General features: G+C 41.9%; 2 protein-coding genes across 4 annotated transcripts in view; both read left to right on the top strand.

The window, feature by feature from the left end:
* dpf3 (double PHD fingers 3) overlaps positions 1-15,610 on the top strand; it is a 35,753-nt gene extending 20,143 nt beyond the window's left edge. Inside the window, exons 4-12 of one of the 2 annotated variants that reach the window (XM_080744057.1) lie at positions 1,577-1,698; positions 2,782-2,877; positions 3,733-3,805; positions 4,202-4,243; positions 8,069-8,206; positions 8,698-8,826; positions 10,122-10,234; positions 11,823-11,904; positions 12,421-15,610. In XM_080744057.1, the coding sequence (XP_080600183.1) occupies positions 1,577-1,698; positions 2,782-2,877; positions 3,733-3,805; positions 4,202-4,243; positions 8,069-8,206; positions 8,698-8,826; positions 10,122-10,234; positions 11,823-11,904; positions 12,421-12,488 (863 nt within the window). In that variant the 3' untranslated portion in view covers positions 12,489-15,610. The remainder of the gene's footprint in view (positions 1-1,576; positions 1,699-2,781; positions 2,878-3,732; positions 3,806-4,201; positions 4,244-8,068; positions 8,207-8,697; positions 8,827-10,121; positions 10,235-11,822; positions 11,905-12,420) is intronic. The other variant, XM_080744058.1, reaches the window with a different exon arrangement.
* Positions 15,611-18,034: 2,424 nt separating this feature from the next.
* Positions 18,035-21,729, top strand: LOC308300218 (bifunctional protein GlmU-like). Of its 2 annotated transcripts, XR_013962813.1 has the most exons (4): positions 18,035-18,145; positions 19,429-19,632; positions 20,520-21,031; positions 21,112-21,729. XR_013962813.1 is itself a non-coding variant. In XM_080744027.1 (3 exons), the coding sequence occupies exons 1-3, from the start codon at positions 18,143-18,145 to the stop codon at positions 20,811-20,813; spliced, it is 501 nt and encodes a 166-aa protein (XP_080600153.1). In that variant the 5' UTR covers positions 18,035-18,142; the 3' UTR covers positions 20,814-21,729. The 2 variants fall into 2 exon arrangements, 1 of the variants encoding a protein (XP_080600153.1); XM_080744027.1 differs by having other exon boundaries at positions 20,520-21,729.
* The last annotated feature ends 3,438 nt before the right edge of the window (positions 21,730-25,167 follow it).

Genomic DNA, 25,167 nt, shown 5'->3' with positions numbered 1-25,167 from the left:
AGAGGATGCGAGCGGACATGTTTATGTAACAGATGGGGGACATTTGTACTTAAGTACATTACTCCAGTATGTACTTTGTCCACCAACTGGTGCGTGCGCACGTGCATGTGTGTGTGTGACTGTGTGTGCCTCCAGTTTACCCACACTGTAACGAAAGAGACTGAGAGAGACAGACAGAGAGAGAGAGACAGAGAGACAAAGACAGAGATAGAGACAGAGACAGAGAGAGAGACATGCAGACAGACAGAGAAACAGAGAGACAGTCAGACAGAGTCAGAGAGAGAGAGAGAGAGAGAGAGAGAGAGAGAGAGAGAGACAGAATAACATGGAGATGGATGGAAAGGGTGTGGTTGTGTTTAGTGGTGCGGTAAGGTTGTCATGTGACCTTGTGGACGTCAGCCTTTATTGGAGCTGATTGTACAATGGCCGCTGCAGTTTAAAGAAAATGAAAAGCAGCCTTTCTGCCTCTGCAGCGAAAAAAGAAACACTTTAACCTGCACACATGTTCAGCAGCACACATGTGTATGCACGCAAACACACAATGCTACTGCACATGAACACACGCGCACACGCACGCACGCGCAACTGAAACGAACATTCTCCTGTTGCATGCTACGTTGTGTAGAAAGGCCAACCTTTCTACAACACATTTCCAGTGTTCAAAATAAGGAGAAAGCGTAGCTTTATGGCAATGTGTCCAAAGTACGGCCAGGGGGCCAAATGCGTCCAGAGGACACATCTCATACGGCCGGCGGCTTCATTCCTAAATTGTGTTCTAAACAGCCCGCCAACACCGTCAAACAAGAACATTTTTCCAGAGTATAATTTGTCAGGGTTCCTTGTTCCCTGTTGTCTCAATGTGAACGGGTCAAAGAAAGGCTATTTTATTGTATTTCTTACCTTGCACGTCTGGTTACATTTGAGTTATTTGTGTTTTGTTCAGAGCAGACGCCTGGCAAAAGACCATTGATATTAAATATATATGACGATAGCTAAATAAAATTGTTTAAATGCTATGCTTATGTGCAAGACTTTATTATGGTCCAACCGAAAGTACATTATGTCAGGAGATGTAGTCGGTCCTTGGGTGTTTTAATATTCTCTAATGTGGCCCCCTTTGAAAAAAGTTTGGACACCCCTGCCTTATGGTCAATGTTGTTTTTGACAGCAAATTTTGATTTAGTTTTAGTCATAGTCTTTTGAATAAAATGTCATTTAATTTTAGTCATAATTTAGTCACCTGAAAAGTTTTAGTTTTAGTCTAATTTTAGTTGACTAAATATCATACTTTTTTAGGCGACTATTCTAAATCTACTTTTGATTTAGTCAAAATGTATTTTGTCACGCTTAGATGGAATCGTAATGACTGATCTCACACTTGGTTGCGTGAAAATAGCAGATCTACAAGCTCACAAGCTTGTGAGCTTGTAGATCTGCTATTTTCAGCACGCAACACCTGAGAGCAACCAAACATAAAATCACTCTCTTCTCCACTAGTCCCTCGACAAACATTTTTCGTCATAGTTTTAGTCGACAAAATCAACACTGCTTATGGTGTCCTTTCCTCCTCCTGCAGAGGCGGAGCTGGCCCCCAAGCGGGAGGGTCCCCCCGGGGAGTCCACGGCCCTGGAGGCCCTGCTGAGAGGAGACAACCAGCTGGACAAGAACAAGGAGGAGGAGACGCTACTGGAGATACAGGTCATTTACACTGTTATCATTACTAGACATTATAGGGTAGGGTGACCAGACATCCAGGTTAGGCCAGGATTGTCCTGGTTTCAAACTGGGTGTCTCGTGTGTCCCGACAAATATCTCCAAAACGTTAATATGTCCCGGTTTTCAACATTGACCACCCGGCTGTCTTTGTTTTATATGGCATTTTATGTGGCGCACTTAAACATGTATTCACTCGTAAAGTACCGTCCCACTCTGCACGTCCTAACCAATCAGGAAGCACCAGTAATGCATTTAATGTGTGAATTCAATGCGGATTGGTCTGACTCTGTGTACATGTTAATCACTCATTGTCAAGGCTGTTGCTAAGCTGTCTTTACCAATTACCATCATGACACATAAAAAAACAGACGTACTGGCAATGATATCACGCTAGACGTGAGAGCTGCTAAGCTACACCAGATGTTATCGATTATGCCGAAAAGGAAGAGTGTATTTGGGTAGAAACTTAAATGCCTTGTATTTTAGTATGTGAGAAGCATTATTAAATTGTTATGGTGACATGTTATATCAACTGCTAAACTCGCTCAGAATTATCTGTAATGTTGAAATGTACACTTATGTTTAGCAAATTGTACAGAGGTACAGTTTACAATGATTGTTAAAAGGATACTACAAAAAGCCCTAGGTTCTTGTCCTCCCTGAGCAACTGTCCTGGTTTGGCAGTTTTCAAATATGGTCACCCTTACATTAGGGGTGTAACGGTACATTTTAACAGCGTTACGATACGCATCACGGTACATGGTTGACGATGCGATAGTATACTATACATGGACGATATTGGTTTGTAAACACAGTGATTCTCTGGCAAATAAGTAATGCATATATAATAAGTGCAATGCATGTGGGTATGTACATTGTTTTGAATTGTTTTATTGGTGAATTGGCTGTTGTTTCAAGTGATACCAGATGTTTTAAGTTTTCTTCTTTGTTTATACTGTAGGTTTCTTTTATTCATTTCCATAACTGCTGTCCTCCGGATATTGTCTGTCCTCACTGAACTGGGTTCTTCGTCTGTGGTGTGTCCTTTATGTTTGACTGTTGCAGAGGGTCCTGGAGGCGGAGGAGAACGGAGACGGTTTCCAAGACGACGAAGACTTTGACGTTGAGACCCCTAAGAGGAAGAGTAGGAACAGGGGGAAGGTACAGTAAAGGCTCAAGTAGAGAACGCCTGAAAGAGAGAGACCCCATTAACCTCACATGAGAAAATACTGTTTTGTAGAGCTGCTACTTTTGATTTGCGTTTGTGTGAGGCTGTAGTAATAGTGTAGTATGATCAAGTAGGGCAGTGGTTCTCAAAGTGGATTCCAGGGACTCTGTGGGTTCCTTTTGGGGTGTCTAAATTGACCCATATAATTCTGTAACTCTGACAGTGTACAAATCATTTGGTTCCATTTGTTGATCTGTACACTGTCAGAGTTAAGGGGAGTCCTTGAAATTTTAAAGGTCATTGATTGATGGAAAAATATTTGTTTCTGCCGGACAGCGACGATATACAAACCGATGTAAAGACGTGCTGCAGTGACTGTCACATTGGTGTAGAAATTGAAGGTTGCCTACCCCTGGTGTAAGATGTATGGTTAGGTCAGATGAAATACATTGTAGATTGGAGGTGTTTGGTGTTTTCTTTCTTAACTAGGTGCAAATGGTCATCCTGTCCTGTCCTGTCTATGATGGGAGGGTATTGTTTTTGGGGACACGGCTCTTGATCTTGTGGATGTTTTTAAGTTCATGTTTTTTTTGTCTCATGTGTCTTCTAAACTGCTGTGACACAAATAGGATCTATGCACAGCAGCCATATTGTAAAGAAATTGGGCCCCTTCATAACTTCCTTCACAGGTGTTACCAATGATACTGATTAAGGCTCTGTGCCATTCTGGTCAAACAGAGTCAGGGTGCTGATATTGTGCATGCCTATTGTCCTGCGGTTTCAAACAAACTTGACTGTGAGTGACCTTCTCGACCTCTGACCGTTGACGCTGGTTGTCTCTGTTCCAGGGTCGAGGGTCCGGTCGCAGGAGGACAGAGGCTGTCAACAGCGAAGACCAGGACAAGCCCTACGTCTGTGACAGTAAGATCTGACAAAAAAAACCTCCTCCTCTGTCAACAACGTGTGCTTTCAGTTCTCACACACAGTTAGGAGTAACACGGAACAACGGTATTGTAGAGCAGTTGTCTGTTTTCACCTTCTTCCCATGAAAGGCCTCATTCTTTCAATCTGTTTCCAAGACCTAAACAGCAGCATGGAGGAGAGCTGACTAGCATGCAACAGCTAGCATACTGGGAGAGTGGGAGACATACCGCTCCGGGAATGGACTGCCTTGGGATAGTTTGATAGCGATATCATCTCCCTGAACGGACTGACTGACTGACTGTGTCTTTTTCATTTTTGTGTTTTTCTGTTCTGTGCTCATATCTTTCCTTTCTTTTCATGGTTTGCCTCTTATGTCTCTCCTCTCTGTTCCAGACAGATACAAACAAAAGCATAACTCAAAAAGGGCCGAACAAGGTATCTGACTGTCCACCATCTTGTTGTTCTTTCTCAGGGCTATTATGTGTCTTGCTCTAATGACCTGGCTTTGCGCTCGCGGGGTACAAACAGCTGGTGTACTGGGGTGGCTAATCCGGTAGTTTTCAAAGTAGGGGCTGCCAGTAAGGGTGCAACAATACATGTATTCGTATTGAACCGTTCGATACGAGGGTGTACCGAACCGAATGACCCTGTACCGAACAATACAATACTATACCACTCCACATCCACATTCCCCTAGGGGTCCGCAGAGCCCACTTAGAGAACCACTACCCTAGAGGTTGGGTACTGTATTGTTCAAAGTTAAAACAAAAAAATACTTAGTTATAAAAATAAATGTATAAATCAAGGACATTTCTGTTTATTGTTTGATGTATAAATCAAGGACATTTCTGTTTATTGTTTGTATCGAAAAAGTATCAAACCGTGACACCAAAATATCGAACCGAACCGTGAATTTTGTAAACTGTTGCACCCTTAGCTGCCAGGTGTGTCAGGGTGGCCAATTCAAAAGGAGAGGAAGAATAACATTTTCTTTAAAAGAACTTATTTCAAATTCAATTAAACTCATAATATTGTTGTGTCAGTGTAACCACTCTCAGCCTGGCATCCCTATCTTGGTACTGTCAACATTTCTTCAAAATGTTCTTTCCTTTCCCTTTTCTTTTTTAACCACCCAAAACCTCTGTTCTTAGTAAAACGGACATTAGTTGCTGTTGTGTTGGTGCGCTCTTTTCCCCCCTCTACGCCAAACCTCTTTGCCGAAAATAGGCAATCTACAAGCTCACGAGAGCTTGTAGATCTGCTGTTTTCTGCTGATATTCCCCTCAGACTATAGGGATGCTGGGGTTCAAGTGGTTAAACCAAACCATATCGTAGTCGGTTATTTGTGGGGGTCCATGGCATGTGGAACACTTTGGGATCCCCCGGGCTGATGGACTGCTAATCCAACGCTGTTGTCTAGCGCTTCACATGCTTCCAGATCGGTTGTGTCACAATGCACGCGCTGCATGATGCCACTAACACCATGCTTTAGGGCTGGCACACTGCCAGGCATGATGCACCAACCCAGGGTTAATCGCCATGCCGGCTTGTGGTGGAGATTCTATTTTTGCCATGGACAGATAGCAGACCTACAAGCTCACGAGTCGCGATGCGACGTCTTCTCTCTCTATCTCTCTCTCTCTCTCTCTCTCTTTTAAATAACAAAAAAAATACGTTTCAGTTTTTCCCCAAATAAATATGATTTCATCCAAATTGAATTTAGCACCAATACTGCAAACATCTGTATGAGTGTTCGGGGCCTTTAATTCAATAGAGAAACAGATGTTTGGGGTCATTTTGTGCCTGTATTATAATGAGACCAAAATACATTTGAGAAATGGTACTAATGCAGGAAAAGTGGTGCGTGATGGGGTAGCTTCTATAATGGCTTACCACAGTCATGTGCTTTGCTTTTTGAATATCCAGTTTAACACTGGAACTAGTTACAGATTTCATATTTTGGGGACAAACTGCCCTCCCAGAATACTCGTCTTGTTTGGGTCGTCCATGCCGTGGCTTGGCAGAATGAAAGCATACCATTGAACAAACAGATAAATCAAACATTACATTGAAAAGGGCCCAGAGTCATTGCTTTTTTGGCAGCAGATGGTTTATTGTGTGACTTTCCCCTCTAATTGACTAGCAATTATTATTATTGGCGTAGATGTCTTAGAGGGAAACTTTGCAGGTTTTGATCCTAAAGTAAATTTTTGAGCGGCCTGCCGCTCCAACATTTGTAATATATCGTCGTTGTCGGGTGGAAACCTTGTATGTCCAAAACCGTTCGTTTTTATCATATAAAAAAATGAACTAAACTAGTGAAAACAGCCAATCTACAAGCACACTTGTAGATCTGCTGTTTTCACTACTTTGTGCGACGCCCTTGTCTGATGAAGCAGGGCTTTACTTCGTGAAAAAACAAATTTGACCCTTGGAGATATGAGGTTTCTGCCCGACAGTGACGATATAAAGTGTGGGGAAAGATTGTAGATCGGCTGTTCTCAAATAGCCAAAGTATAAACAGGGCTGAAATGGTTAATGTACGTAATAATCAAAATCTACAAAGTAACTAATATCTCAAGTTTTTTGAATAATTGTAATGGAGTAAAAAGTAGCCTACTATATTTGCCTCTGAGATGTAGTGGAGTATTATTTGAAGTAAAGGTATTGAAATACACCAGTAAAAATACCTAAATATTTTACTTAAGCACAGCACTTGAGTAAATGTTACTTTACACCACTGATTTCTACATTAAGTTCTGACATCACAAAATTATCAAGTGTACACACAAGGGGTGTATACCATCCACATATGATCTCCTCACAACTAGGGAATTTAGACCCAGAATCTGCAAAGGTTTCCTGTATCTGTCATACTAGTAGTGATAGATACAGTATAGTCTAAAAGATAAATAAATAGATAGATTGGCTAACAACGGTGTGTAACTGCAGTACAAGTAATAGTAGCCTAGACTAGAGAGATGTGTAAAGTAACATGCTAGTGATGTTGTCGTCATCTTTTGGTTTCAGCTTTTTGGGTCAACAAAGAGCTCCACAGATGAGATGTAGATTGATTTTTTAGTGTTGCGTGCTGCCCCTTGGCGCCATTTGGCCTAACCTAATCCCTGTGACTTATTATTCCCTGTAGAATGGTGTAAAATGGTCCCCAATGGTGGTGTTGTTGTTGTGTGCCTAAACGTGTTGTTAGCTTGTAGATCAGGCCTTTACAAACCGGGGGTGTGACAAATATATGATCCAGAATACTTATTCTGATAGTAATCATGTTTGTTCAGTAACATGGGGTCTCCCTGTCTCTCTCCAGCTCTTTAGTAAACCGGACATTTTGATCCAGTCAGGAGAGAGAACCCATACAAAATACAATGTGAAATCGGACTTGATAAAAAAAATAAAAAAAAATGGAACTGGAACACTATGAAATTCAAGCTGATAATTTCATCCAAATCTCCTGATTGGATGATTGGAATTGGTGTCCCACTAGCTGAAAATGTATTTTCTTTTTACTACAGAGATGGGGTGACGAGACGAGTACAACCCTGTTACACTCTAATATACAATGATTACTGACTGAATAATATAGAGCTTTAATATAGAACTTTTTAACCAAAGACAAAAGAATATCACCTACAGCAGTGGTTCTCAAAGTGGGTTCCGGGGACCCCCGGGGGTCCTTGGGGGCAAAAATAGTTAATACAGCATCACAATCATTTGAACCCCTTTATCACTTTAAACGTTAGATATTCCAAAATATCAGATGTACAAGCTCACAGCACTGCACAGAGCGACGTGCTGTGAGCTTGTACATCTGCTATTTTTGAAATTTCTTTGAAAAATCTTTAAATGATTTCGTGCCAGATCCACGGCACAGAAGGGGGTCAGCGGCCAAATATATATCAATTTGAGGGTCCTTCACATGAAAAGGTTTGAGAACCACTGCTGACCTACAGCACCCTTTTAAAGTCTAACTAATACATCGTCACTGTCGGGCAGAAACCTTGTATTTCCAAGTTTCAAATTGTTTTTCATAAAGTAAAGCCATGCTTCATCATACAAGACCGTCACACAAAACTAGCGAAAATACCAGAACTTGTAGATCGTCTATTTTCACTATTTTAGATAATTCTTAAAATGATAAATACAAAACGAACGGTTTTGGACATGCAAGGTTTTCTTCCCGACAACAACGTCATGTGACAGCTTTAACTGTGGTGGAACGTTGTTGGTGTCTCTCTCTCTCTCCAGTCTGCGGGAAGCGCTACAAGAACCGTCCAGGCCTGAGCTACCACTACACCCACACCCACCTGGCAGAGGAGGAGGGAGGAAGCCAGGATGACAAGGAGATCAGCCAGTCCCCTCCCCCGCGGCCCGACAACCACAAACGTAAGGAGAACAGGGCTGCAACCATAGATATGGTTCCCACGATGCAACGCAATCTTTCATGGGTATATGTGACTTATGGCCATGGGGGCTAGTAGTGTTACTCTAAATAGTAATAATGAAATCGTTGGCTTATTGTGTCTAAAAATACATATATAGCCACGTGTATATGCATGCCCCCACCCACTGAAATCAAAATTACTACATTTTAACACTCATCTTTACTTTTCTCTACATACCATTTAAATGATGAACCCTTGTTGATGAACCCTTGTTGTAAAAAAACAAACAAACTAAGTTGTCCTTTAATACCAAGCCATTTTGTATTAACTATAAAAATAACAAAAAAACTGTCAAAACAGGAGATGGCTGAAAATGAATGACTGTGTCCATCAACTAATGATCTAAACAGCTGCCTGTGTGTGTGTGTATGTCACGCTGGGTGTGATTGCATTTGTGTGTGCGTGCATGTGCGTGCGTGTCTGTCCTGACAGCTCAGAAGGGTCCGGACGGATCCGTCATTCCCAACGACTACTGTGACTTCTGTCTGGGAGACCAGGACTCCAACAGGAAGACAGGCCAGGCAGAGGAGCTGGTCTCCTGCTCGGACTGCGGTCGCTCCGGTGAGTCCCAGGGGTGGAGAAAGAGCTCAAAATGTTTTATGATAAAAGTATCAATACTGCAATGTAGAAATACTCTTTTACAAGTGAATGGCATGTATAAAATAGGGCTGAAGTGGATAATGTACATGTTTTATAATATAAAATCTGCAAAGTTTAATATAATACTAATACTATCTGCAAAGTAACTAGTAACTAAAGCTTTCGCGGGACGCTTCATGAAATTGACTCACAAAAAGCACCACTCACTTCACGCTGGGTGTGATTTCTTTTTTCTTTTTATATACTGTAGCAAACCAAATCAAACCATCAAACAAACATTATCTCATGGCACTTTACATAATTACAGTATAGAGCAGGTCTTTGTTATTTTCTGAAACCGTGAGCAGAACCTGGCTGAATGTGGAGGAGGACATCTGCCTTGAGAGAGAGAGAGAGAGACGCAGACATACACAGCAAAAAAAGAAAGAAAAAACGATAACAAGATTAAAAACAATCAATAACAGTCCACATAACAGCCATAGAGACCCTCCTTCTGCAGGGGTCTATGAAAGCACAAAAACTCTGGGGGAGTTGTAACTCCTTAGAGAATCTAGCTATAGTCCTTTCTAGTGTATAAGTAAACCAAATGGCCCTCTAATGTTAATACAACCCTCCTATCTTTGCTGTGATCAGCATCACAAACCACAGATGTCTGTCCCCGGTCTTCTCATTATTTTCATGAAGTTGCTGGGTGTGTCTGTGACTGTGATTGGATTAGGGATCCATCCGTGATGATGTAATGTTCTAGTCTTCAACGTCGGGTCTGGAGACCACCGGGCCAGGGGCTCAACAGGGTGTCCGGGACCACTAGGGGGTCCTCATAGTTAGCCTACTACAGGGGGTCCTCCAAATTGTTGTGTGATGGAAACCTTTTTTTCCCCTTTTTTACATTAACCACTTGAACCCTAGCATCCATATTTAGCCACTTTTGTCGAAAATAGCTGATCTACAAGCTCACAACGCCTCACGCTGCGAGGCGTTGGTGTAGAGGGGAAAAAAGAGTACAGAGTGAAAAGATTAAGATTATTAAGTATTGGCAGTTCAAGTGCTTAAATATCTGAAAACACACACTAACACAAATCCAACATACACTGACGAATGTGCTGCCAAACGATGAAACTATATGGAATATGTACTGGTTGTGGGGGTCCCTGCTTCATCTCTCTCTCTCAACTAAGGGGTCCTTGGCCTGAAAACGTTGAAGACCCCTGATATAACACTTTGACCATCCCTCTCTCCATCCTCTCTACATGCAGGTCACCCCACGTGTCTGCAGTTCACAGACAACATGATGGGGGCTGTGAGGACGTACCAGTGGCAGTGCATCGAGTGCAAGTCCTGCAGCCTCTGTGGAACCTCCGAGAATGACGTATGTCCACCGAAGATATTCCGTTATCTCTCTATCTGTCTGTCTGACTGCTGCACTATAGCGCCTCCTACAGGTTGGTGGGGGTGCCTGTCAGCAGGTAGATGAACAGGGAGGGTTAGAGTCAGTCTTCCCTATAGTTAGTGCATTATGATATCAGTCCCACTCCCACTAGTTAGTTTAGGCATGTTTTGAAGCAGTGGTTCTCAAACATCCTCATGCACCCCCTTCTGAAAGGATTTTGTGCCAGAAAGAGATGGCTTGTTTTAACACAATCACTGCCAGGTGATCGATTCATTCATCCGCACTGCCAGGTTTTTCAGTATTTTTACCTTATTTTCGCCGGCAACGAGTGGCCAGGATGTAAACAAAAAGCACAAGGCCAGGGAGACTATCGTCTACCAAAAAATAGTTTATCCGGGATCATCCGTACTTCAGTTAGGGTCTGTAGAAAACAGCTTGATTTGACCAAAAAAAGTGCAATCTGGGAAAAGATAAATGGATTTTTCTAAATCAGCTAACATCTGGGATCTGCTGGGATCACTCACGGTTTGCGGGAGAACATGTTTTTTAGCGAATCACTGAAAACACAGACATGACGTAGATCTACGTCGTTGGGAGTGAATGTTTTCAAAGAAGATTCTAAATCATTCCAACTTTTCCACATTTCAAGATTTTTCAAATTTTATTTTTCAAAAATAGCCGATTGACACTGTACTATGATCAAGTAGGGTATTAATTTACACGATACAAAAAGTTAAAATATGTAGATAAGACGTTTATACCCGACGATGTAGTATATCATTTAAGTATAACTTAAATGATATAACTTAAAGTATAACTTAAATGATATACTCACAACTATTTGGAACTCCCTACCCGTAGAGATAAGGTTTGCTGAATCTCTGCCCCGTTTTAAATCCCTGCTCAAAACCCACCTCTACAGAATTGCCTTCAACCCTTAGCACTCTTGTTTTTAATCTCTGCCTTATTACAACATTTTCTATATTACTTCTTTTTATTATTACTATTAGTTTTATTACAATCACTAGTATTACTACCATCCTGTGATGTGTTATAATTTTGTGTTGTTATTGCATTTGTGTTGCCGATTCTTTGTATTATTGTTTCTTCTGTCAAGCACTTTGTGACTCTGCTCTTAAAAAGTGCTATACAAATTTGTCCGTTTGTCCATCTGTAACTCCATGTTCAGCAGTTGTTCAATTGTCTAAAAAACATAATACAAAAATCAATAACGCATGTACCTTGCCCAACATCAACTTTATCACCTTCAAATGTGTCTCTACTTCTCATAATCCCCAAATGTTTAAAATATTTTCCCAAATTTTGGCCTGTAGGCGGCTTTGTCCTGTGATGCGATTTACATCACAAATGGGCGTCACCAAGCAGCGCACTCCCAGTCCGGGGGCAGTTCCAGAGAGAACAACATCACAGTCTGTCTGCTTCACACCAAGGGGGACTAACAGGCACACACACAAAGGGGCCAGGCCCCCGCAGGGGGCTGTAGGCTAGTTATTATTATTAATAAAAGGACAATGCTCTCTCTCTCTCTCTCTCTCTCTCTCTGTAGGACCAGCTCCTGTTTTGTGACGACTGTGACAGAGGGTACCACATGTACTGCCTGAAGCCCCCCATGACCCAGCCCCCCGAAGGTACTGCACCCCCCCTCCATATGACCCAAACTCTAACCCATGACCCAGCCCACACCCCCTCCATATGACCCAAACTCTAACCCATGACCCAGCCCACACCCCCTCCATGTGACCCAAACTCTAACCCATGACCCAGCACACACCCCCTTCATATGACCCAAACTCTAACCCATGACCCAGCCCACACCCCCTCCATGTGACCCAAACTCTAACCCATGACCCAGCCCACACCCCCTCCATGTGACCCAAACTCTAACCCATGACCCAGCACACACCCCCTCCATATGACCCAAACCCTAACCCATGACCCAGCCCACACCCTCCATATGACCCAAACCCTAACCCATGACCCAGCCCAAACCCCCTCCATATGACCCAAACCCTAACCCATGACCCAGCCCCTAACCAATGGACCCTGTAGTGAGGAACGTTACCATGTTGATTTCTCTCTCTCTCTCTCTCTCTCTCTCTCTCTCTCTCTCTCTCTCTCTCTCTCTCTCTCTCTCTCCCCTCCAGGGAGCTGGAGTTGTCACTTGTGTCTGGACCTGTTGAAGGACAAGGCCTCAGCCTACGGAGAGGCATAACACACACACACACACACGCACACGCACACGCGCGCGCGCACACACACACACACACACACACACACACACACACACACACACACACACACACACACACACACACACACACACACTACAGTGCATTATCAGGCTCAGGGCAGACGTTCAGTTTTCCAGTGAGGACCAGAGTTCCCCTACCTCTCAGACAGCAACCTGTTCTACATGTAGACGACACGTATAAAACACATTGTCCATATTTATGTTTCAGAATATACAAAAAGTGGCAAAATAAATATTTGTAAAAACAAATATTTTATATGAATTAGGTTTGTTTGTTTGTTTGTATTTATTCCATATCCAGTCCTGTATTTTCTCCACAATACATATTGTTTTGTCCAGTTTTTGTGTCATTTGAAACATACGTTCCCAAACAATTCAAAAAGATTAGAAACATGCTTTACTTGTTAGATACTTCCAGAAGGTTTACTACACACTAAAATCCAGATATTATCTATAGGTGGTATGCAGATATGCACCAGTAAGACACCTAAGGGCGACAAGCGAGGTCGCGCCATGTCTTGGCCATCTGGCCAGTGATGTCAGACCAGTTACCCATATGGAGACCCCTGGTACCCATATAAGGAGATCATGTACTGCATATGGAGATATGCTGTGAGACCACAAACATGCTTACTCAGTTATTCGTTATGTGAAAGTCCTATGACGTCTTATGACATCTGACATCATACATACAATCCCTTTTATGCCCATATATGGAGATCCCTGTCTAAACCAGCCACACCGATATGAGCCACTCATATGCCACTCAGGATCAGCACCATGGACAGACTGAGTGGCAAAACACAAAGCAGCATGAAGCATTGGAGTTTGGAAGCACTCCTCCTACTGACTCCTCATCAGGGGTGTTGCACCCAGGGAGTGAGGTGGTTCCAATGAACAAGCTGTGCAGGTGCTAGAGAGAGAGAGAGAGAGAGAGACAGACAGAGAGATTGAGCATTTGTTTGAACTTCACTTTCTATTTCCAGTCCTCTCTCCCGGTGTGTTTAGACTTCACAGAGACATTCCATAATTCGTCGCTGTCGGGTGGAAACCCTGTGCAGTATGTCTCCAAAAAACCTTCCTTTTTAATTATTATTTTAAAATAGTAAAAATAGATGATCTGAAGATCACATCCATGTCTGCTCTCTGTATCCCACTGCTACAACATGACACTTCCTCCGAGATTCATACCAAACATATCACATCAGTTGGTTCTAAAACGTTTTCTTGTCAAGGACCCTCAAATGAATATGTGTTTATCTGCGGACTCATCATACATACAGTACATACATACAGACAGACATACAGCATATTAAAATTATTTGTGCCAGGGAACATCCCATGCAAGATTTTTGTTCAGATTTTTCAAAAAACTTTAAGACTTTTTGAATACTGGTAGCAGATCTAATAAGCTCTCAACACGTCGCATCGTGATTCGTGAGATCGAATCTTTTCAAATAGCCAATGTATTGGGCTAAACATTTTTAGCTGTGTCCCCCCCCCCCTGGAACCCCCTCAAGGATCCCCGGGGGTACCCGTGCCCCACTTTGAGAACCACAGATTTTTAGTATACTCGGTCATATGATGGTGTCACAGGCTGAAAACAGCAGATCTACAAGCTTTACAATGCATTTCTTCTTTATATATTTTTACCATGTGACGCTGTCATACGACAATGTATAGGCTTTAAGAACCTAAACCTCATATATTGTTGAGTCTCTCAGGGCTCAATAATACATGTCTTTTCTGTTTTCTGTTATCGAGGGTTAAACGTTCTGTGAAAATAGCTGATCGACTAGCTCACAACACGTACGTCGCATTGTTAATCGGCTATTTTCCTGCAATAGCCCTTCTGACAATAAGGATGCTGGTTAGGCATTCCCCAGTGATTATCTGCTGCTGTTTTCAATAACATAATTCTTTTTGGTTCCCCCCAAAAATGCATACTGTCCAAAACCCCCACTCTGAGGTTGTATTTTAAAGGGACTGTGATGTGATTATGTTACATACATGTCCACAGGGAAAACGAATTGAATTTGGCGAGGCCTCTCGGAGCGCATACCTTTTGAGTTGATTGGTTCCATGTCATGAGAAATGAGACGGTGGTTATAAACACAGTGCTTTCAGAATAACTCTGTTTGCGTTTCATGTCGCGAGGGGATATGTCGCTGTGACTTGTGGCTAAAACTTGGATATCATCAAAGTCTGGTTTCTTTATACTGTACTGTACTGTATGAAGTGGGGGACACGGTAACCAAGTCAGAACCCTCTTGTCTATGTATTTTAATTTTTAGTGTTTTTTTCCACCTCTTGAATTAACACCCCACTTAATCACACTACAGCATCACACAAAAGCATCTAAAGTAGCAGATGTGCAAGCACGAAGCAATGCGTTTTGAGGGGACAAAAGGTACAATGTGAATCAACCAGCAAATCCCTATACTTCAAATTGAATGTACAGTAAATATCTTCATGCTCAGAATGCGTTGCATGGCGACAAATAAATCAATCAGATCTTTTTTTCTTTTCCTTACTGGATACACAAAAATAATAATGTTTTACAGTAGTTCATTAAACAAACGCTATGATTGCAGCTTTTTAATGTCCTTGGTTCTGTCTGAGAACTGAAGGTGATTCTTTGTTTATTATTATAGAACACAGAAACCAAGGTTACATGTCCTCCAGTTCTCATAGTACATGATGACAACAGTGAATACTTGTTTTTTTAGATGGTGATTATTTTTGTATCCCTATCGCAGGATATGTTTTTTTTGTTTGTTTGTTTTGTGATTTGATGTTGTATTTGATACTGCTTTTGTCCAAGGACAATCAGGAGCTAGCATAGATACATGATGATGTTGATCTGTACAAAGAATGTATTGTAACATCCTCTAAAGCAGTGGTTCTCAACCTGTGGTTCGGGACCAATTATATTTTGAGATGAATATCTTAATGTGCAACATTGTTTTCTCACTCAACAGTAAACAAACCAACATAAAGTTTAAGTGTATAGAGGGAATATGCACAGTTCTAAAGTGACAATTTATGGACCTTTTAATACCTCTAAAATGACAAATTAAACATTGTCCAAATTGTCAAATATTAGAGGCAGAAATTGTGAAAATAGCCGATCTACATGCTCACAACGCCTCCCGTTGCGAGGCGTTGTGAGCATGTAGATCTGCTATTTTCACAATAGAACCGTGTAATACGAAATGTTATGCCTCGACTCTTAGTGCTCGTAGGCTGGGGGAGTCCCTAGTTCAAATATGATAATTTTGGGGGTCGTGGCCTGAAAAGGTTGAGAACCACTGCTCTGAAGTGGGTGCCGTGACGCAGGTCCTGGGGTGACGCAGAGTAGTTTGATAATATTTGGATTTGATCAATATCACTTCAGTTTAGCCACTTAGACCCTCTAAACGTGAGATGCACTGTACTATCTACGCCAAATCTCTTCACCAAAATCAACAGATCTACAAGCTCACAACGCGCCACAAGGCCTCGCGTTGTGAGCTTGCAGATCTGCTGTTTTTGGCTGATGTTCCCCCCCAGAATAGGATGCTGTGGTTCAAGTGGTTAAAGGTTAAGTATAGTTAGTTATTTTCAATCTGTCCTAATGGAAACTGGATATTCTCCCATGTTTTCGTCGTGACACACTTGACACTATTATAGCTTAGGGGGAAAGACTGTAAGATTTACATATTTATGAGCGTAACATGACAAATAATGTATCCTCTAATTCAGGGGGGATTCAGTGGTGCCATGGATGAAAAGGTTATTCACAGAGGTACCTTGAGCAAGAATATTTGAGAACCTCAGATCTAAAGCCCCATTTATACACTTTGGTCATACGATGGTATCGCATGCCGAAAACAGACGATGTACAAGCTCTCAACGCATGGCATGCGCAATGCGTTGAGAGCTTGTGTGTCGGCTATTTCCGATGCACGACACCACCGTGCCAACACAGAGCATAATTTAGGCCAAGGGTCTTCAACGGGGGGGTCCGCGACCCATAGGGGGTCCTGAGAGTTACTACAGGGGGTCCTCCAAATCTTTGTGTGATAGAAATCTTTTTATATTAACCACCCTATAGTGTCCATATTCTGAGAACTTTAGCCAAAAATTGCAGATCTACAAGCTCACACCATTGCGAGCTTGTAGATCGGTTATTTTCAGCAAAGAGGTTTGGTGTAGAAGGGAAAAAGGGCAGACCAAGTACAGAGTGAAATGTCAAGTTTATTAAGTATTGATGGTTCAAGTGATTAAACATCTGAAAACACAAATTGACATGAATCCAAAATACACTGCTGTCAAACAATATGGAAAACTGTATGGAATCTATGAAAAGGTTATGGGGATCCCTGCTTAATTTCTCTCTCAACTAAGGGGTCCCTGGCCTGAAAACGTTGAAGACCCCTGATTTAGGCATTACACTCTTAAAAGGATTCTGCACTCTCGCTACACTTATGCCACCCAAACACGTTCCATATTATGGAAACATTTACTACATTCTCTATTCTTAACTTAATGATTGAACTTTATGAATGAATGTGAATTAGATTCTGCACATAACGTGTAATATGCGTCTATAGTAGAACCTATGTGACGCAGAAACTGTATCTGTTGGACATATGTAGAGCCCTTTCTTGTAAGAGTGTGCGGTCATTACAATTTACCCTCTGAAAACACCTTTTTAATGTCATTCTGTTTTGATGGCCTCCCTTAATTCAACATCAAATATACAGTATGTTGTATTTTGGTAATTCCGGTAATTGATGTTACATTTTGTGTAAAATAAAGATGTTTTTTTTCACAAACTACACATAACCTCTTGCCTTAGTTTTTTGAATCTGTATTATTTGATTTCTTAATAAAAACGTACAGCTGCACTATGTAACTTTCCATTCTAACGTACAGCTGCACTATGTAACTTTCCATTCTACCTGGGATTTGAACCTGGTTTCCTGCGAAGCGCTGTTTTTGGAGCGGTGATAGCCGCTTCCTACTTTTGACTTGGTGTGTCCCTGTGTCCAGTAGGGATGGCAGAGGGTGATGTAGAGCAGCAGTAGGCCTACTTGTAGAACATAGCATCAGAACAGTGGTGGTGTGAAGAATATACAAAATATTATACCAGCACAAATTATAACATTTACGGCACAAATCCAGCACATCTTTATATGTTTTCATCATATGGGGTGCCAACTTCATGGAGGTCATACCCAGGGTACCTGGACCACCCACTGTAGCAGAGTGTTGCACCCTGACTCTTGTTGGTCCCACCGTCTTAGACCAGAAGAATGGAAGGAACAGAGCCTTAATTAGTATATAATTGGTAACACCTGTGAAGGAATGAAGTAGAAGGAAGAGGCCCAATTTCTTTCCATGGCTGCTGTGGATAGAGCTAACCTGACTGCGCCAGATGGTGGCAGCAGTGCGTATGCCTGCATGCGGTGTGCAGGCATACGCACTGCAGTCAGGTTAGGATAGAGCCATTGGATTGTAAACCCAATTTGTTTTAGCGTGGTGAACCTTTAAGTCCAATGTCCAGACTGGATGATGGGGACAGTTTAGGTTACATAAGACACACAGTTTTCTGACCCAACGACACCACCATGGTAAGGTTTTTATTTATTCCTAATACTTAGTAACTTGAATCATGTGTAAACAAACATTTACTGTAACATTTGGACTTGCATTGTCTCTGCAAAGAAAAGAGTGATAGGTTGGAGCAAAACAAATGGTACCGTATCTGGAGACAAATCTATTTAAATCTATTTAATTGTAAATATCTACTGTATATATTTTTCCTGCACTGTTTTCTTTCTTTTTTTCCCTGACTATCTACTGCATAGTAGCTACTGTGTTTTATCCGTCTGTCATTCAATGTTATATGAGATGTTATATGAGAAGTGGTTTCCTGTGTAAATAATTAAGTGCTTTCTAGGATCTCCGTTTAGTTGACCTAGTACCAGTGGACTGTACCGTCATGAAACTGTACCTTTTTCTATGCAAACTTCTAATAAAGTCTTTTAGATTTATGTTCATGAATTGGTGTGTGTGTGTGTGTGTGTGTGTGTGTGTGTGTGTGTGTGTGTGTGTGTGTGTGTGTGTGTGCAGCTGTCTATTGTAGGCTATTATGGCGTTGTGTGCTGTGCGCTTACACCCCCATTGGTCTTATGATGTGAACTATGGCTATCTTGTTGTTCAAATGTCATGTGAGAGTGTTTGTTCACTGAATGTTTCAGTAACACTATTTTACACATGCAGTTACGATTATTCTCCAACAGGCGGTACAAAAGCTTCTCATAATAGAACACTGTAATTTACCCTGACTGTATTCTTCTTTTAATTCTAACCAAAAGTAGTTGAATTGCAGTGAATCAACTGAAGTTGAAAGACGAATTATTAAAGGGAAGCAAAGTCACTTTAAGTCTATTAATATACACGTATATAAATATTTTAGCAGTTATTCCCCTTTATCAGCCACTATATTATTGTTCTGGAGTGTTGCCTTGCAAAAAGAAACATCCCCTGGATGTATTTTGGTTTTGTTCCACTGTTGTTAATTATCCCTTGCAGTAACTTCTTTGTGAGGGGAGGGGTGAGTTCGGCCAGAGCTCTTAATTGCTCCCTTTGAACTTCAAATGGGTTGTGCTCTGAGTTGATTGACTGAGTTGATTGAATGGGCCATAAAAGTGTCAAACTCGCTCTGTGCACGTTAGTGATCTCTTTAATCAATTAAGCTATCAAATACAGATACCTGTTTGATGCCTGTCAAAGAGGGGAAAGAGAGAGTGAGTTTTACACACAGACCTAGTTTCCCATTTAGTGTGTGTGTTAACAATTTTGGTCAAATAATCAGAGTACTACCGGTACTCCTTCCACCAACTGCTGCCAGTGGCCGGCAGGGAGGGGCAGCAGTGGTGGTTCTGCTCTGCAGGTCCATGCGGTGCGGTTTGGACCGGGCCAGGAGCTGCTGGGAGGTCTGCAGGCCTTTGTGGAGGAGAGGCGTCTCTCGGCCCCCTTCATCCTCACCTGTGTGGGCAGCCTCACCAAGGCCACGCTCCGGCTGGCCAATGCCACGGCCTCCAACACTAACGAGGTACTTAACTCGTTACTCCTCTTAACGAGCCTATAGCCTGTCATCTTCATCTGTGATTCTTTCAAGGACCCCTAGCGTGATATGCATTAGGCCACAGACCCCCATTTGATTATATCTATCTATCAGTGTAATAGTAACTGCATCGATTTTACATTTCAACGATCTACTACGTATATCGAGATGCAAACGGCAAACTCTCCTATCGTTTGACTTTGTATCATATTGAATCATTTTCAATGACAGGGGTGGGGACAGAGAGATCTCCATATAAGTGTGTGTGTGTGTGTGTGTGTGTGTGTGTGTGTGTGTGTGTGTGTGTGTGTGTCATCAACTTACAGGGTTCCCACACATCTTTACCAATTAATTTCCAAAACTTTTCCAGAATATTTAACCCGATTTCCAGGACTATAGAACAATAATTCAGCTCAATAGCGAGTCGCTTAATGTGCAATGCCCAAAGACAGGTAGTGTATGCCAGTGGTTCTCAACCTTTTCAGGCCATGACCACCGAAATCATCATATTTGAACTGGAGACCCCGGCACCCTGACGAGCACTAAGAGTTGAGGATTTATTTATAACACGGTTTTATTGTGAAAATAGCAGATCTACATGCTCACAACGCCTCGCAACGCAGGGCGTTGTGAGCATGTAGATCTGCTATTTTCACAATTTCTGCCTCTAATATTTGACAATTTGGCCAATGTTTAATTTGTCATTTCAGAGGTATTAACAAAATCAATAACCAAAGACAATGCATAGCTATTTCTTCCAGGACCTTCCAGGACCCTTGATACATTCCAAAACTTTTCCAGTACTGGATTTCAAAATATTTCTAGGAATTTCATGACCGTGGGAACCCTGAACTAATGAACTCACATGTCCACAGGTGTTGGAGCTCAACGAGCGCTTTGAGATCGTGTCTCTGGTGGGGACCCTGAACGAGGAGGCCCACCTCCACATCTGTCTGGCGGACAAAGATGGCCGCACGGTGGGGGGCCACGTTCTGGGCGACCTGGAGGTTTTCACCACGGCGGAGGTGGTGGTTGGCGAGGCCGCGGACCTGCGCTTCACCAGAGAGATGGACCAACAAACCGGCTTCCCTGAACTGGTCATCCGGGGGCCTCCCGAGGTGGGGAATAGTGGGACTGAGTTAACAGGGCCCAAGGTGGAGGGGCCTTAATTATTTTATACTTTAGCTATTGAAAAATAGCAGTTCTACCACTTTTTCTAGTCACATGTTCAAATACTGGATTCTGATTGGTTTAAAACAGTGGTAAATAGGCCAACAACCTTGAGTTGACTCATGGACCCCGCCCACTGAAACAATGATTGTAACTAAAGATCCTTGCACGTTACAACTGTGTTTTCTTTCATTTATATGAAAAAAGTGGTAGAAAAGTCATTTACCATTCGAGGTTGTGGGTTGTTGGCTGATTTACCACTGTTTCAGGGTTGGTTGCTGAAACAGTGGTTATCAGCCAACAACCCACTCCCTCTCATGGTAAATGTCTTACATATACAAGCTCACAGCGCGGCACCGAGTGCTGCGCTGCAAGCTTGTAGATCTGCTATTTTTGAAAAGGGCCCTGAATGACCAAGTCATCCACCACCTCGCAGGAGGACGGACTGAAGACTAGCAGCATAGCAACTTAAAAGGACTACTTTTTAGAACAGCGTTGAATCGTTGATACAATGAATAAATGAATCTCTAAAAACCTTGCCCTTGGCTATCGATTAACCTACATGAGCAAGATTACGTTTCTATACTTCATTTTTATATGAACTGAGTACGAAAGGACCACAATTTAAAGAAGAGACAGAGATTGGCTGCATCAAATGTCCTAGCTCTGCTATTCTCATGCACGCACACACATAATCAGAATTTGATGTCGCACAAAGAAAAGACTGAAAGTCACAGAAAATATTTATACATGTAACATGTAGATCGACAAGAATCGTTTATTCTTTGACTTCAAATGGCAATTTTACAGTATGCGTATGAATATTTCATGCAAGTGCAAATTTCAGTGTACACACGTGTAGATCGCATTTTACGAGCGTCCAAATTGCTCAAATAAAATCTACAAGCTCTTGAATTTTGCAACATATCTACCTTCATAATAATAATAATTATACAATTTTATTTATATTGCACTTTTAAAACAATTCTCAAAGTGCTACCATATAGATACCATATAGTTGTCCTTTAATTCTTTACATAAGCCTTATTGGAGTGAGATTAGAGCAGTGGTTCTCAACCTTTTCAGGCCGCGACCCCCAAGAGTTGAGGCATAACGTCTTGCATAACACGGTTCTATTGTGAAAATAGCAGATCTACATGCTCACAACGCCTCGCGCTGTGAGGCGTTGTGAGCATGTAGATCGGCTATTTTCACCATTTCTGCCTCTAATCTATACCTACATTTTAAAACTGCAGCCAGCGGTTTTTGTCAGTTTGTGTGTGTGTGATCACTCAGACACGACCAAATGCAGCACTCCAATTGGCTAGGACTGATCACGTGGACTGATCACGTGGCACATTTTTTTTTTTTTTTTTTTTTACTAGATGGGAGCGGCCCGAAGGGCCGTGACCCTCTAGTATTTGACAATTTGGATAATCATTAATTTGTCATTTCAGAGGTATTAAAAAGTCCTTAAATTGTCACTTTGGAAATGTGCATATGCCCTCTATACACTTAAACTTTATGTTGGTGTGTTTACTGTTGAGTGAAGAAAACAATGTTGCACATTAAGTTAATCATCTGGGGACCCCCCAAAATAATTTGGGGACCCCCCTGGGGGTCCCGACCCACAGGTTGAGAACCACTGGATTAGAGGACCTGAGATGCGTCCAGAAAAAAAAAAAAGAAATCCTTGACATGAATGAATATGTTTTGAGGGGCCAGCCTCAAAGAGTCTTGTTTCATCTCAGACTTTTATATTCCACAGTTCCCCTGTTAGGCGTTCAGTCTCTGATAGCAGTTCCTGATGGGTTGGTTTGGATTGCAGTCAAATTATGTCTCGTCAACAGTGGTGATATTACAGTCAGTCAGTTCAAAAACACACAAAGAGGCCATTTATGAGATTGTATTTCACCTTTTATACTGTAGCACAGTAGAAGACAAGGGAAGGAAGAAGGAAGGACAGGAGGAAGTGGGACTGAGGAGGATTCATTTTGATCAACCTTTCCATGCTTTTCCAAGTTCCTTCCTATGAAGCCTAAATAGGTTGCCACAAGACAACCTATTTAGGCCAAATCTGTGTCACTTTAGATTTGAACCACTTTAAACCATTATTTTATGCTTTAAACTACAGGCCCTCACACACAAAGTCATATTTTGTCATCCGTCGCCGTCGGGTGGGTCCAGGATTCAAAAGAAAAAGTAGCACATCTACAAGCTCAAAGCGCATCGCCTGCAGATCTGCTACTTTTGAGGATTTTGTGTGACGCTGTAGTATGATCAAGGAGGGCGTTCGGTTTCTGCCCCGACAGCAACGAAAGTTCTTATCTGAGTAATGTAGCCATGTGTGCGTCAACAGATGCAAGAGAAAACCTTCTGTTGAAAAAGACAAGACAAAAACCTTTCTTTCGAAAGTATTACATCTTGTTCATTAAAAGGCCCAATCAATGATACAAATGTAAACAAAGGGAGAAAACCCCACCACCGATAACGGAGACATTGTTTTATATTCTAGATGACTGACTCCATTTGTATACAAGTTAATGTTGATAATGTTTGTAAAGATGGGGAAAAAAAGAAAGAAAAAAAAAAGACACCTACAGTACACTTTGATTTATGACGGGGGTCAGTATCATTATTCTCCATCAGCAAATCAAAAGTCTAGAGATTGATTTGTTTGAGAATAATACAACCCTCATTTATATATTCGAAAGCAATCCCTGATTGGGCTTTTGAACGCTAATCAATCACATCAGGACAGATTGTCAAAAAGGTCTCCTATCCCGTTGGCCGTGGTTTCATAGGAAAACGGATGAGACGGGACGGAAATGCTAACGTCAGTATAATGCCACAATGCACCCAACAAGCATGTCTGATACTCAACGCATCAATTTATTGAAATACTATTAAATCAAGTCTCCTGAGGAGGCACATCTGAAGCCTGTCCTAGGCGGGAGTCTCCGGAAGTAAAAATAGCAGATCTACATGCTCACAACGCAGTGCGAGGTGTTGTGAGCAAGTAGATCTGCTATATTCACAATGTTCGCCTCTTGCTTACTTAATATTTGATAGTTTGGCCAGCTTGGTATTAAAACGGTCTTGAAAATCCTTAAATTTACACTTTATTAATGTGCAGATACCCTGTATACACTTATGTTGGTTTGTTTACCGTTAAGTGAGACATTTTTTGTGTGAAGGTCCATTTGGGTCCTCCCAACAGTCAATAATATGGCTGGGGACCCCACCTTGAGATGCACTTCTATAGATCCGGGGTGTCTGTCACCCCTTCTGTTCTGTCCGGCTCTTTAAGGCAGGGGTTCCCAAACCTTTTTGTCTCAGGGCACCCCATGAATATTTTTCTAATCTGAGGCACCCCTACATTATAATTTTCACTCCCAGCATCTTATATTTATAGCATATCATCGTTGTCGGGTGGAAACCATGTAGGTCTATATCCAAAACTGTTTGTTTTGTATTTATCATCTATAAAATGTGAAAACTACAAGCACACAAGCACGTTGTGTGCTTGTAGATCGGCTGTTTTCACTAGTTTTGTGCGACAGAGGTTTCTGCCTGACAGTAATGATATTTTAGTGATTATGTTGTGAGGAAAACGTTGAGCCAATAGCCATTTTGGTTAGAACTGACTGAAAATAACTGTGTAGGCCTACTTACTTCAAGTTTAAAATGATACTAAATATTTTTTCAAGTGTCCAAATATTATCAAATTATTTCGCGGCACCCCTGGACTGCCGTCGCGCCACCCCAGGGTGCCCCGTCACCCACTTTGAAAACCCCTGCTTTAAGGTACTCTCCGCAGTTTCATACCGGACACAATAACGATAATCGTGTCGCTTGAATCGTGAGAAGCCGCTTTTGCTAGACTGATATTTTGTGAATGTGGTCACGGCAGCAACGGTTATATTTGTACTGTACTGTATGTCTGTGTGCTCATTCATCGCTTCAGTTTTCAAGTGAGCACAGCGTGTCCTTAATGTTATGTGTTAAGCACTGTCTTTGTATTGCTTTGTTGTTGAAACTTGACTCGCCTTGCCAGAACACAAGACAAATCTCTTCCTCACTAGTTCCATTCACGCACAATAAACTAACTTCTCCAACTGGATACTTCGTCAGATGTCACTTAAGTTGAAAACGTTTCACCTTGCGTAGATTCCCGTAGGAAGTGATATACATAGCTCGATGGCGCCGTCTTCAAGCTGACTAAACATTGAATCGCCTCGCTCTGAAAACAAATCTGCAACGCGTCTGGTGTGCGTGTATAGTTATATTAGAGCGAAACAGTGTAAAGAAGGATGGAGGAGTTGAGTGTGGACAGGAAAAGCCAAGATTCAC

This window comes from Nannobrachium achirus (assembly GCF_963921795.1).
Source record: "Nannobrachium achirus genome assembly, chromosome: 16".
In the NCBI taxonomy this organism is placed as follows: domain Eukaryota; kingdom Metazoa; phylum Chordata; class Actinopteri; order Myctophiformes; family Myctophidae; genus Nannobrachium; species Nannobrachium achirus.
The sequence above is the reverse complement of the archived record's forward strand: the minus strand, read 5'-3'. Positions and strand labels throughout refer to the sequence as shown.